This window comes from Lates calcarifer, linkage group LG5 (assembly GCF_001640805.2).
Source record: "Lates calcarifer isolate ASB-BC8 linkage group LG5, TLL_Latcal_v3, whole genome shotgun sequence".
NCBI classification, from domain to species: Eukaryota; Metazoa; Chordata; class Actinopteri; family Centropomidae; genus Lates; species Lates calcarifer.
In genome coordinates this window covers 28173790-28186247 of record NC_066837.1, presented here as the reverse complement: position 1 = coordinate 28186247, position 12458 = coordinate 28173790, and the positions used below count along the sequence as shown (strand labels likewise).

The 12458-nt window shown below is 38.1% G+C and overlaps 1 protein-coding gene across 1 annotated transcript in view; it reads left to right on the top strand.

The window, feature by feature from the left end:
• The window catches only part of LOC108900111 (VPS10 domain-containing receptor SorCS1), a 126151-nt gene extending 117713 nt beyond the window's left edge, over positions 1–8438 (top strand). The window contains exons 23-27 of the mRNA XM_018700965.2: positions 2137–2271; positions 4427–4526; positions 4994–5099; positions 5752–5909; positions 7901–8438. Of these exons, the coding sequence (XP_018556481.1) occupies positions 2137–2271; positions 4427–4526; positions 4994–5099; positions 5752–5909; positions 7901–7962 (561 nt within the window). The 3' untranslated portion in view covers positions 7963–8438. The remainder of the gene's footprint in view (positions 1–2136; positions 2272–4426; positions 4527–4993; positions 5100–5751; positions 5910–7900) is intronic.
• Positions 8439–12458: the final 4020 nt, after the last annotated feature.

Sequence of the window (12458 nt, the reverse complement as noted above, 5' to 3'; positions counted from 1 at the left end):
TGGACCTCTGACGGTGTATGAGTGCAGCATGACCTCCCCGAGGCTTCGAGACATAAATCTGTCTTTTATGATGATAAATGACAAGGCAAGAGGGAGAAGAGGGGGAAAAATATAGTTCAAGAACATGCTGATTGCAGTGGCTCGCACACAGTCTGTGAGTTCAGGGCCATACAATAACGAGATTGTGGATGTTGAAGTGTACAGAAGAATAAATGTCACGATGTGCCTAATGTGTGCTCAGCAGTCACCTGGAGGGATGCTTGGAGTTGACTGCTTTGCAACCTGTCAAGTGTAAGACATAAATCAAACCCACATATGACATGTCAGGTACAGGTTTTGCCTCATTAACTTCATGCTTTTTTTTTTTTTTTTTTACAACATCCTCTGAATGTCAATACTTTTCTGATTCCTAGGAAGAAGCAATGTGAGCCTTGCATCATATTTTCACACTTTTTGATCCTGCAAAATCAAAATTGATGCCAAAAATACACCCAGCTCTTCAGTCTTCAGTGAACATGTCTGTTTTGTTATTTGTTATTGACATCGTTTCTTCATGACAACCCCAGCCTGGAAGGCAGAACATGAAAAAAAACAACAACAACAACTTCCAGATGAAAATATGACATGATAGCTTAAAACATCCATATTCACAATATTCACTGCAGCAAAGCCATGCAAGAGCTGGAACAAGAACCAGGGGCCCTTGCAGTAATCACTGAAAATATTCTGTAAATTACATGCTCTCACAGTTGATAGAGTAAAACAGCAGTTATATGCAATATTATTTTGCTATATGATGTTGTAAATTCAGTGATCAAATAGTGTTGGCTGTTACAAGATGATGCCCTCCTCCCCCTGAATCCAACCAGCCATTCAGTCATTTCACATCCCTTTAAGTGACATTTTGCAGGTTAACTATAACTGTCAAGGACTGCTGTTGGTTGAAAACCTGACCTTCAGTATTTTATTCGTGCACCATTCATCCACTAGTATAATAAGGCTTGTTACTCTTCTGTTTTTCACATTAAAAACCTTTTAAGAGAAGGCTGCAAGGTGTAATACTTAATATTTTTAATATAAAAATTCTGGAGAAAGCGGTGACTTCATTTGTGATAGATAACTCAACATTGTTAGGGTTAACAGGCAAAGTGGAATGCCTGATACGACGATAACAGGTTAACATGAAGGAGGAAGTGCATTATTTAACAAAATAATGATGGAAATATCATACTGGGGATAGGCAGATACTCAATATTAAAGGCAAAGGTGTAGACTGAGAGACTGAGATAGAGAGGAGTGAATTATGAAGTTGCAGGTTTCCCAAACCCCCAAAATGTTGTTGTTGTTGTTGTTGCTGTTTCAAGGATCCCTTATATTGGCAATGTAAAACAAAAATTACTAATGCTGTGCGCTAGTATGTAGTAGTAAATGGCTGGACTGATGATGTCCTAACCATCAACATCAGTTTTAGTGTCTTTTCAGGAGAATTTTAAATAACATCATATGTTAAGTATATATGTATTTTTTATTTTTACAAGAAAAACCACGAAGAGGAGGTGTAATGCTTTTTAAGCCTTGGGTATTGAATGCTTTTTCTCAAACTGTACGCACTCTCAACAATCATCAATGAAATAGGACAGCATGTATGATGCTACTGCTTATAAAGCTTAATTTCTTTGAGTGCATTGTTAATAACTAATGAATAATAATAATAATAATAATAATAAATAATGATTTTGGTTGGTAAGCAGTAAGAAGGCAGTATTAAGAAGTATTTAATTGTATAAAGAAAACTGAATTCAAAAATGTGATTGGGGCAAAATTACAAAATTATTTTGTTTGTCATTTAAATGAATAATTTTTTCTGGTTGCTGCTGGTTTCTGCTGGTTGCCTGACAACTGCTCCCTGCTAAAAAATAGTAAAAAATACAGTCTAACATTAGTAAAATTCTGTTGTAAATCAGAAACTGGTCAGAGAAAAGATAAAGATGATTCTAAATCTGCTTTTGGTATTGCTTTTTGGTACTACATTTCAGTCTGTACCAGAAAAGTGATGAGGTTCTGTACCCCGCCTTTCCTGAACCAAGGGACACCTTCTTTTAAACTCTTTTAACATTCCTTTCCCTCTTGTTCCAGGCTACAGGTGTGAGAGAGGATCAGCTTCTGGTCACTGTTCTCCCAGGTCTACCCACTGCTGCAGAGTTTTTCCTCCTACCTGACAAGCAGTTAACTGAGGGGAAACCAGAGAAGAGCTCTGCTCATTTAGATCAGGTGAAACAACAACCGCTAGTTTGTGTGCTAACGTGTCTGCATTCCTTTTCCTAGCCCTGGATAGTATCTGTGTAGCTGATGAATTTCACCTTGTTATCCTCAGTGTAATTCTGCCATAACACCATGCACAAGCCTCAAGCATTGTTTCATTTTTTGTGCTTTGTGAGTCGTGGGGGATCCTTTTTTCTATCACCAGTTTGTCCAGTAACTGCTCACTAAAAGTGATCCCAAATCTGAGTTCCCCCTTCCTCCAGCAGATGTCAGTATTGATCTATTGAACCATGTCTAGTTTTTTCCATGGGTCTAATTCTAGAATACGCCTGAGGAATCTCTGCAATAGACTCATCAATAAGCCTGACAAGTATTAACAAGTTATCAAGGGGAATGACTTTTAAACTCCTCCAAGTCACATCCTGTGGGTGTTGGATTGGGAGGGGGTTGGTGCTGGAGACTTAAAAGAGCCTAAAAAGCCAGACAAAGAAATTGTCATGGTTGATCAGTTCACTAAATCACAGGCATATCAAGATGGACCGAATTAGCTCTGAGCCTCACATAATAGTAATGACCGATAATGATTCGGAATCGGCTCTCCGTGGGAAGAATTCCATGGGCATGTGTAGGGAGGGAAACTGGGAAGGAAATCAATTTGATTTTCTTCTTCCCTCTCCGCTCACACCTGGTTGATCGCCTCGAAAGATCCTCTCCCACACAAGCCAGTGATAAATCTTCATTCAAGGTTGACATATTAAAAGTGTAGAGTGTGCTCTACTTATCAGGATGTATAATAGATTTACTGACCCTGGTATACATTGGGAAAAAGTAATTAGTCATAGCATGGTCTAAATTTAAACTGTTAAGAAATATAAAGGAGGGAATGAAGAACTACAGAAATTACTCATATCACAATTAATTTAGCAAATGAGGCAGATGAGATAAATGAAGCCTCTGCAGAGCAAAAACGAGATCTGCTGAAAGAAAATTGAGGATTTTTGATAGAAAAATCAGTTTTATGATATTGGAACATCACTTAAAAAGATTGTTTATAAGCATTAAAGCCTTGAGATAGAGATTTATAATTGTGTGAATGAAAGAATCTGTGCAGGGATATAGACTGAGAGTGAATGAGATTGGACTCTGGCTTTCTAAAGTTTACCTTTGGGTCAGGGTAATCTGCCTGATTTATATCAAAGTTAGATGTTCTCAGTGCAGAAGGTTACTTGCCAGTCTGGAAAGCAGAGATCAAATGAGGCTGCATCGTATGCATTATGCATCACAGTGGAAAGGTCCCACAGACAAAGACTCTTACATAAACAGGAAAACTCAGATGGGGTTGTTGGTTGAGGCAGTGAGGTTTTTCTGGGTCATGGGTGCTTACAAATAATGCTATTAAATACAACAGCCCTGCAATAAATACTGTCTTTAGAAGATTCCGTTTTGAAAGTGCATCAGAGTGTTAGTTCAGCCCTGTGGTCATTTTTATGCTTTAATGTACTTACATTGTCCCTCTGTGTTAATGAAGGGCTACTGTACATGTGACAGCTTTAATTCTTGGTCTTGCTTTTTTTAGAACTTAAACCTGCACCAGTCAGTATCTTTCTGAATCCAGTAACTATGTGTAACACACAGGGACTGTCACCCGACCCTGCATTTCCCCGGGGGGTGGGGGGTGCATTTATTTACCAAAGTAATGGACAGGAAATGTGGGATGAGAGAATGAGATGCAGTAAATGGTCTGGTTAAACCAGGGATGCACTTCTCAGATCGTTTATACCCACATGGTATGCACCCTAACCATTGTACCATCCTTTTTTTATTTTTGTATTTTTTAATGATGTATTTCTATTTTTTGTCCACACTCTGTACTCTGACAGTGATTCACAAAGTGACGAGGTAGGCGTTTACACCTGAACACCATCAGAGGTGCTGTCAAGGGCAGATGATATTTGGACTCGATTATTTTTCAGTCAGTGCAAAGACTGATCAGGACTATGAACAAATTTTCTCTGAAATGTCAGTTAATAAATGATGAATCCAAACCAAGGATAGATGAGACCATCTCAGAGGTCTGATGATCTCTTTTTTTGTTTGTTTTGCTTTTTTTTGTACAAAATAAAACTCTCCTTTTTAGTAAAAGTCTTCCTCTGTTTCCCAACAGCTCTCTGAGGTTTTGCTCAGCGCCTTGAATCAAAACCTTGTCCAGTTCACACTGCGGCCAGGGGTCCAAGTGACTGTTTATGCAGCACACCTATCAGCAGGTAAAGGAATGCAGCTGCTTGTGTATGTATGGCTCTACCCAGACAGGCCTTTGTACTTCCTGTAGTAAGTGGGACAGAAAATAACGTTTGTAGAAGAGACCTAGATACAGTGGACAGTCAGCTATATTTTTTTAATTATTTTTGCTGCCCCCCGTCAACTAACAACCCCAATCCTGTGTCTGATTGGCTCCCACCATGTAGCTACACAGAGACATTCAGAGAGTGAGCATCGTTACAAGTATGTGTGCCTCTTCCTATTGGGGATGCTGCTACTGTCCTAAAGGGGCTTATAAGATAAAGAGTAAGAGAAGTCCATACTACTGTATATTAAACTGATTCATCAATGATTTACATGGGTGTTAATAATCCTGTTCACTGCACATTGCATGATTCAACTGGGTGGAAATACAGGTTGTGTTGGTTGGCGTGATGTTTAGGCTGTGGCTCCTCTCTCCCTGTTTCTGCAGCGCCCCTAGTGGACACCAGCGAGAACCACAGTGGCTCTGCCATGCTAATGCTGTTATCAGTTGTGGTTGTGGGTTTAGCTGTATTTGTCATCTACAAATTCAAGAGGTAAAGTGTTCATGAAATGTCATGTCTATATAGTCGTCACACTATACGCGTTTGGGAGGTGGTGAAAGGTGTTGAAGCATCCTGACAGCTTAGTAAACAAAGGCTGCTTGCAAGGCTACAGAGAAGGTTGATAGCTGCCTGTCAAATGTCTTCGGCGGCATACCCAGCACTCCTCAGTGGAGGATTGGCTTTTCCCTCTCACATCTGTGTGGATCCTGTGGAAATTCTTTTGTCAGGTCATTCTTTGCAAAAGAAATGTCAGTCAGCCTTCAACCGCTATCAATATTAAGCCCTTTGAATGTAGGCAGTTGACCTTTCTGAAATGTTAAATTATGTCTCCTCACCAAGGTGCAGTTTCAAGGGAAAAGGGCACAAAGGGTCATGAAGATTTACTGACAAGCAAAGACCAAATAAAACTTGCGATTTACAGACCTTTATTCGCTTTTAGAATTTGTGTAAATGTTGATTGGCATGCAAATACGCTCAATCGTTTCAACAGAAGGCACAAAGAATTTGAGCAAACAAGTAGAGTCATCTGGTTGCAGATGGTCACACTTAGAATTCTGCTGACCCCTCATTGTATTCTTGCTGACTTTATTTTAGTTAGGCTGTTGTCTTTATCCCTTTGCCTCACTGTAAATCTTCTCTCAAGGAAGATCCCAGGCCTCAACGTCTATGCGCAGATGCAGAATGAAAAAGAACAAGAAATGATGAGTCCAGCTAATCCAACAGAGGCCACGCCCAGCTCACAGCGGGACTTGGTGCATTCTTTGGAGATTCTGGACACAGAGTTTAACTCACGGCCCATCGGTAAATATGCACTCTGACTCTTAATCTGTGGCTGCCATTTACATTTTTTATTTCTCCATTGCTTATTTCATATCAGTAGGTTCATGTGGTGTTTTCTCATAAGACTCATCCTGTGCTTTTTGTTGTGTGTTTCTCAGAAGTGAAATGATCCGGTCAGGGGCTGAATGAGAGCTAAACAAAAATGAGTATGATGAAAAGTACAATTAACACATTGCTCTCCTTGGTTCTGTCACCCTTTAATTACCTGAGAATACAGATGAGTGACAAATGAAAGGAAACCAAAATAAAATGTGATGTTCCCAAAACCATTCAGACCAGCTTCAGTGCAGCTTAGTCTCTGGAGCATGCTACTACAAATAGATGATCAAATGGGTTAAGATCTGGAGACTGTTAAGCCCATGACATATTATTTTCATATTGATCAAACTACTGACTTAGCCTTTGATTCATTTATTCAGGGTATTCCTAGAATTAGTCACTTGTCTGTATATTCTTTCTGTGGCTCTATGGATTGTGAAATTTTAAGGGATTAACACTGCTGGTTGTTGATGCAGCCATGTTGTTACTGCATACTCAGATTTAAGTTCTGTTTATATTTCCTGTGAGACTATGTACGTTTTAAAAGTTGAGATAGACCGACTGATATACCGATTATCAGTAGCCAAGGAGCCGATAACCGATATTTGGAGCTGGTATTCATTTGCAGTAAAAGTGAAAATATGGCGTCAAAATTTTGGACAATACAACTCAAACATTTAGCTTCATTTAAATACCTTTAAGCATATGTTTATTAAACAGCTTTTCAGATTTGCAACATGTTAAAGATTTTTTTTATCTTAGACAATAAACATCTTGTTTTAAAATTCTAACAAAAAGTGCAGGGAGCTCCCAGGCTCAGCAGCATGTCTTATAAAGTTACATGAAAACTTAAACAAATAAATAGCTCCCTAAAGTTTTCTACAGTAAATAAAGTTTTCCAAAATTTCAATATAACTGAAATGTTATTTGATCTTTCACTTATTTCACTTATGTTTGTTTTAAGTTCAAACAAAAACAAAAAGTGCAGGGAATTCCCAGGCTCAGCAGCATCTCTCATAAAGTTAACTGAAATTTTAAATAAATAAATAGCTTTGTGAAGTAAATAAAACAAAGTTAAATAGAATTTGCACAGAAATCAATTAGTAGTCCCAATTGAACAGCACCAGACTGTGGTGCAAAAGCAGAGTTGTTCAGTGTGTGTGAGCACTGTGCACGCACAGCTTTCACTGCTGATTGACTGTTACCCGTGCCATGGCTGCTAACCAATCAGATGGTGCTGTGGGTGAGACAGAGTAGTGACAGCAGACAGAGAGGCGTGGCTGCATCAGAGCCAAAATAACCCAGTTTTTTATTGATCTCTTATCGGCCGTCGGATTAAAAAAAAAGCAGATGGCGATATGCGTCAAAATGCCAAATATTGGTGCCGATAATCATCATGGTCGATAATCGGTCTATCCCTATAGGGTAAATAACATTCTCTTTCTTATAAATACATTTTTGAATTCACAAGAATGCAAAGCACCATCTCAGAACAATTAGAAAACAAGCAGTTTTCATGTGTTTCCTGTTCAAAAAATGTACATTCTCTCACTTTAATAGTGACTATTCATTCTCCATCATCCTCTCTCATCCAATTTAAAACTAAATCCATATCATTTTCAATGTTTAATACTTCTACTAAAACTTTTGCATGACTGTTAGATTAGCTACTTAAGCTAACTCAGTAAAATTCACTTTAAAGCTGCACTAACAAATATATATTTTAATTTACAGATGTTGGATGTGTAAATAGACAAAGGTGATAGTGGTTCCAATGTTGTATTTTCAGCTTTAATCACTTAATGCAGCTTTAAAGTATCACCTGTTATAATGAGACCAGTTTTGCTTCTAATACAAAATATCATCTGATACCCTTGTCCTTCTACTGTCTTTCTCTTTCCTGTTTCCCACAGGATGTATGAAACCTCATGTACATGTGAAATTCTCCACAGAACTCCCCACATACATCGTCTGAACTCTGGACTGGATTACCACTCCAGCTGTGTCATGGATATTTTTTTACCATTTGGGACACAATGGTTTTGAGCTTTATACCTGTGCATGCTGGACCCTGCTGACACATACTGTGCTCTGTTCAAACCAGAAGAAACTGTGTACAGGTTTTCTTTTAACATCATGTCTGATACATTAAACATTTAAAAAATTTCATTTATTTAAACAAGTCAGATACATAATCCAGAAGGGATGCCAGCATGAACTAGCGAAGGGAAAATTGTCATAAGCAACAATGTTTTGACTTTGCTTATATAGATAAGATTGGTTTGCTGTTCTATGAAGCAAACAGCAGTAGTGTATTATTTATTCATATAAATATACTTTTATGAAGTATGTTATTGAAGTGAATTACACATTTATTTTGTAAGTCATAAATGTCTATGTTAGAAATGTGTATTTTAATAACATGTCATACTAAACATAAATGCTGTTATAAAAAATGAATAGGGTATTTCAAAGCTTTTTGTTCATTGTCTCTTGGAAGCTGATTTATGGCACAATACACATTTTCTACTGAAATATTTCTTTTTTTCTGATTTTAATTTATTAACAAAATACGGGGTTTGGTTTTCTGGATTAATTTAAACTTTGCTGTTAATCTAATGCTTCTGGTACTATTTATGATACATACCAGTTTGTAAAATGTTTGTGCTTCAGCATCTTCTGACTACAACTGATCCCCAAATATCACAAGACATTACACCTTTTAGGAACAGAAGAACAAACTGGGGGACAGCAGGAGGACTATCCACAAAGAAAAATATTCCAAAGTTGTAGTTAGCCACATCCCAATACAGCCAACATCCCTACTGGAGGCAGAGAACAATTTATCAAGGCAAAGATTTAAGGTGGCAGTTGGAATGAGAAACAACTACTTTGTGAGAGTATCCAAAGAGTATGGCATTGAGGAAGAGAGAGGCAGAGAGAGAGGTTAAGAGAGATGGAAGAGTGCATTTTTGGGGCATGGTGCATTAAGAGTGTTGTATTGGACAGAAAAAAGAAAGAGGTTGACTTCTTGAATCCTTAATGTGGCCAGTCAAGCTCAAAGGCTGGCTAAGGTTGGTGACACATTTAGGCTAATGTCCTGGACCCACTCTCGAGTAGCAGCCCATCTTCATCCCAGCTCATTATATCGTGCTGTAGGAACAAGAGACTAGAGCGCAGATGCTACCAGGCTATATGGATGGTTAGCTTGTTCAGAGGACTGTCAAGCCCTGTGGTACTTTGTGTGCAAAATCTGACAGATGTAAATGCCTGATTGATGCCTTTCAAATCTTCCAAGGCAATTTTTCTGGATTTGTTTTTTTTCCTCTCTTTTTACATTGAGGAGGTATGGACCACAAAGAGAGTGTGGTTTTGTCTGTTTCAGATGGTATTTTCCACAATTGTTCAGCTGTGTCTGCGCAGAAATTGCCCAAATATGCACCTACGCGCAAAGAGTAGAGGATGTAACTCTGGACCATACAGAAGGAGCAGTGATTATACACTTAAATGCAACACTTTGTGTAAACATTGCCTCATTTGACCTGCTTAACAACAAACACCCATTTAACACTGTGTCAAGTAAGGAGAAGTTTGTCCCATTTCTTTTACGATGGGACATGAGTTAATAGGTTCTCAAATAATTGTGAGATGCCAAGAGAGGTGGACTTGACCACATTTCCTTATAGCTCTGCAATGATTAAAAAAAAAATGAGGAGCAAACATGATAAAAATGTTACTTTTTCCTGGAATGTTGGTGCACATGAAAGCTTGGAAAATGGATGTTGAGATGTCCTGTGTATACACAGAGATACAAAGGGCCTGAAGCTTGCAGGTATCTTTGTGTGAGCAGAGTTAACTTTCATATTGAGCTCCAATTGAGCAGTCATTTTACAGTTACTACACTGGCACATGACAAAGCATGTCATTTGTTGGATGTATTCCCCACTGTGTTCCTTGCATTGTTTTTGTTGCTAGTTAGAGTTTATTGTAAGAGAACAGGAAAGCCATTGACCATGATGATCAGCTTTGTATACATTTCTTTGAAGTATGTTTAAACAATTACATGCTTCAGTTTGACAACAGAATCAGAGCAAGCATGATTGGTTGTTACCAGGTTTTGTCTGGTACATCAGAATTTATGTAAAGGGACACCTTTCTTTACTTCCCTGGGATGGATTGCTGGGTGCCTCTTTGAATTTTAGTAGTGTTGGGGTGGCAAGCATCAAGAGTCTACCACAGTAGATACTTGTGTTTTGACATGTATCACACATGACATGCTAGTGTGCGCTGCCCTCAAAGACTGACATTTACTAGAACATGCACTGTTATCTGTTACAGCAGTTAAAAATTTTTATATAAGCTGTAATAAATCTGTTTAAAAAAGAAGTGTTTATATTCCAGAGCTGCATGCTAGGATGATTTGGTAACAATTCAACTTCCATCTTCATGTCCATTGTAGCTGTGTGTATACATCTGAGGTTGCAGGATACAAATTGCACTCTAGTATGAGGTGATTTATATTATCCCATTGCATGGTATTATAAGGGTGGTTTAACATGCTCGGTGGTTGGATTTTTGTTAATCAGAAACATCAATGAAATATCTCAGACATGTAGCAATACAAAAACGGGACTGGATTCCCCACACTTAAGGAAATTTTAGAAGGATGTAAAGTTCTATACTAGTAAATACAAATTTCTCTGTCTGGCTCTGATTTTAACAGCTTAAGGGAGACATACAGTACAGCAGCCTGTAACCACAGACCCATGGTACAAAACAGCAGACTGCTAATCCTAACCTCCACCCCAGGAAGAGGAAATGACTGTGGCCAGACTAGATCAGGAGGTCAATCATAATAAAAGCATCTTCTGTCTTTGAGTTTTGCTAGGATGAAGACAAGTTGAACAGACAGGAAGTCCTGCAAAAAGAGGAATTTCTGGCTTCCTGGTTAGGATGAGCTGTGATGTGACAGAACACAAAGGGTGTGGGAAACGGTATCAAGTTGTAGACTAGCTTTGAGCTACACCCCCCACCTGACCCGCCTCCACGCCCCACCCAATCTAATCTCCTCCTCCTTGCAGAACTAGCAAGATTATTATTTTTGTAGAGAAATATTAATAATAATTAAAAAAAAGAATTTTATTACTGTACAGCTTTTCTATGAGAACAGACGGTAAGGTGTTACAGTGTTTTTGTTTGACCTCAACTGTGCTGTGTGTAATTGTTTTATGCATTTACAATCATATTTATTAAATGGAAAGAAGTCTGTTAACTGTGTTTTCATTTTCTTACAATATTTGTAAAGAAATACTATGTATTTGCGGAAGTAATATTCAACCCATAAAGAAAAGAAAACAAGCATGTGTTTGTATTTTCTTCTACACACATTTAGCGATGATATATTTCTAACGTGCTTTCAAAGAATCAAGAAACTATATAAAAGAGCCTTTTCTGTCAGAATATTAATATAAATATGCACTCACGGTTGAGAAGCAAATTTGCCATGTAGACTGCCCAAAAGATGAAGAAAAAGAAAAATGAATGCATCACTGTCGTTTGCTTAGATTTGGAACTCAGGTTTGCCAGTTTTTGTCAGGCATGTTCATTTCATTTTCACATTCACCTGTACTGTAGCATTTTTTGCAGCCTAAACCCAAACCCATAGATATATAGCTCATATAGTGAGCATTGTTAGTATGGTGTACACAAACAAGAAAGAGCTGTGGATGTCACTTACATCAATCTGCAAGTTTTGCTGACAATTTCTTAACCAAAGTTTTTATATGTCTCTGGAAACACATTCAAACATGTAAAACCATTTGTGATGGTATCATCTGTATGTGCAGGGAGTGCTTGGGTGCCCTATAATGCACCTTCACATATGCATTAGTCAGTCTGTTGTGCCTGTCCATTATGTGCAAGCAGTTGTCCAAGAATTACACTACACCAAAAAATTCTCTCACCACTGATGGATGGGTATTGAGGTCAGCAGAGAGCTTTTTAAATGGGTAACACGTGAAAATAAGTAACTGTTTAACTGAATGTGAACCATTTTAACTGCACTGCTGTCACTTTATGCTAATGGTAAGGTTGATGTTATCACACAAAAAGTGTTGTCAAAATCTTGATACTTAATTCCCAAAGAATTTGTATGAATTTGAATGTAGTTTTGCTTAATGTTGACTATCTGGTCCCTTGACCAACATGCAGATCCATGACAAGTGACAAATGAAAAGATGTCCACTGGTTTGACAGATGTCAAAAAATATGAATGTAATGGCCTTGTCAACAGAGCTCAATCTAAGTGAACACCTACCACCTGTAAAACAGTACTCGTTACCATTATCACTCTCATGTCAAATGGTTTTAAAACTGAAGGAGGAGACTGTACATTCATGCTCCCATGTGGGCCAAACCTTCTTGGCTTTAAAAAACCCCATGGCCTGAATATGAATATTACACAGTGTTTAT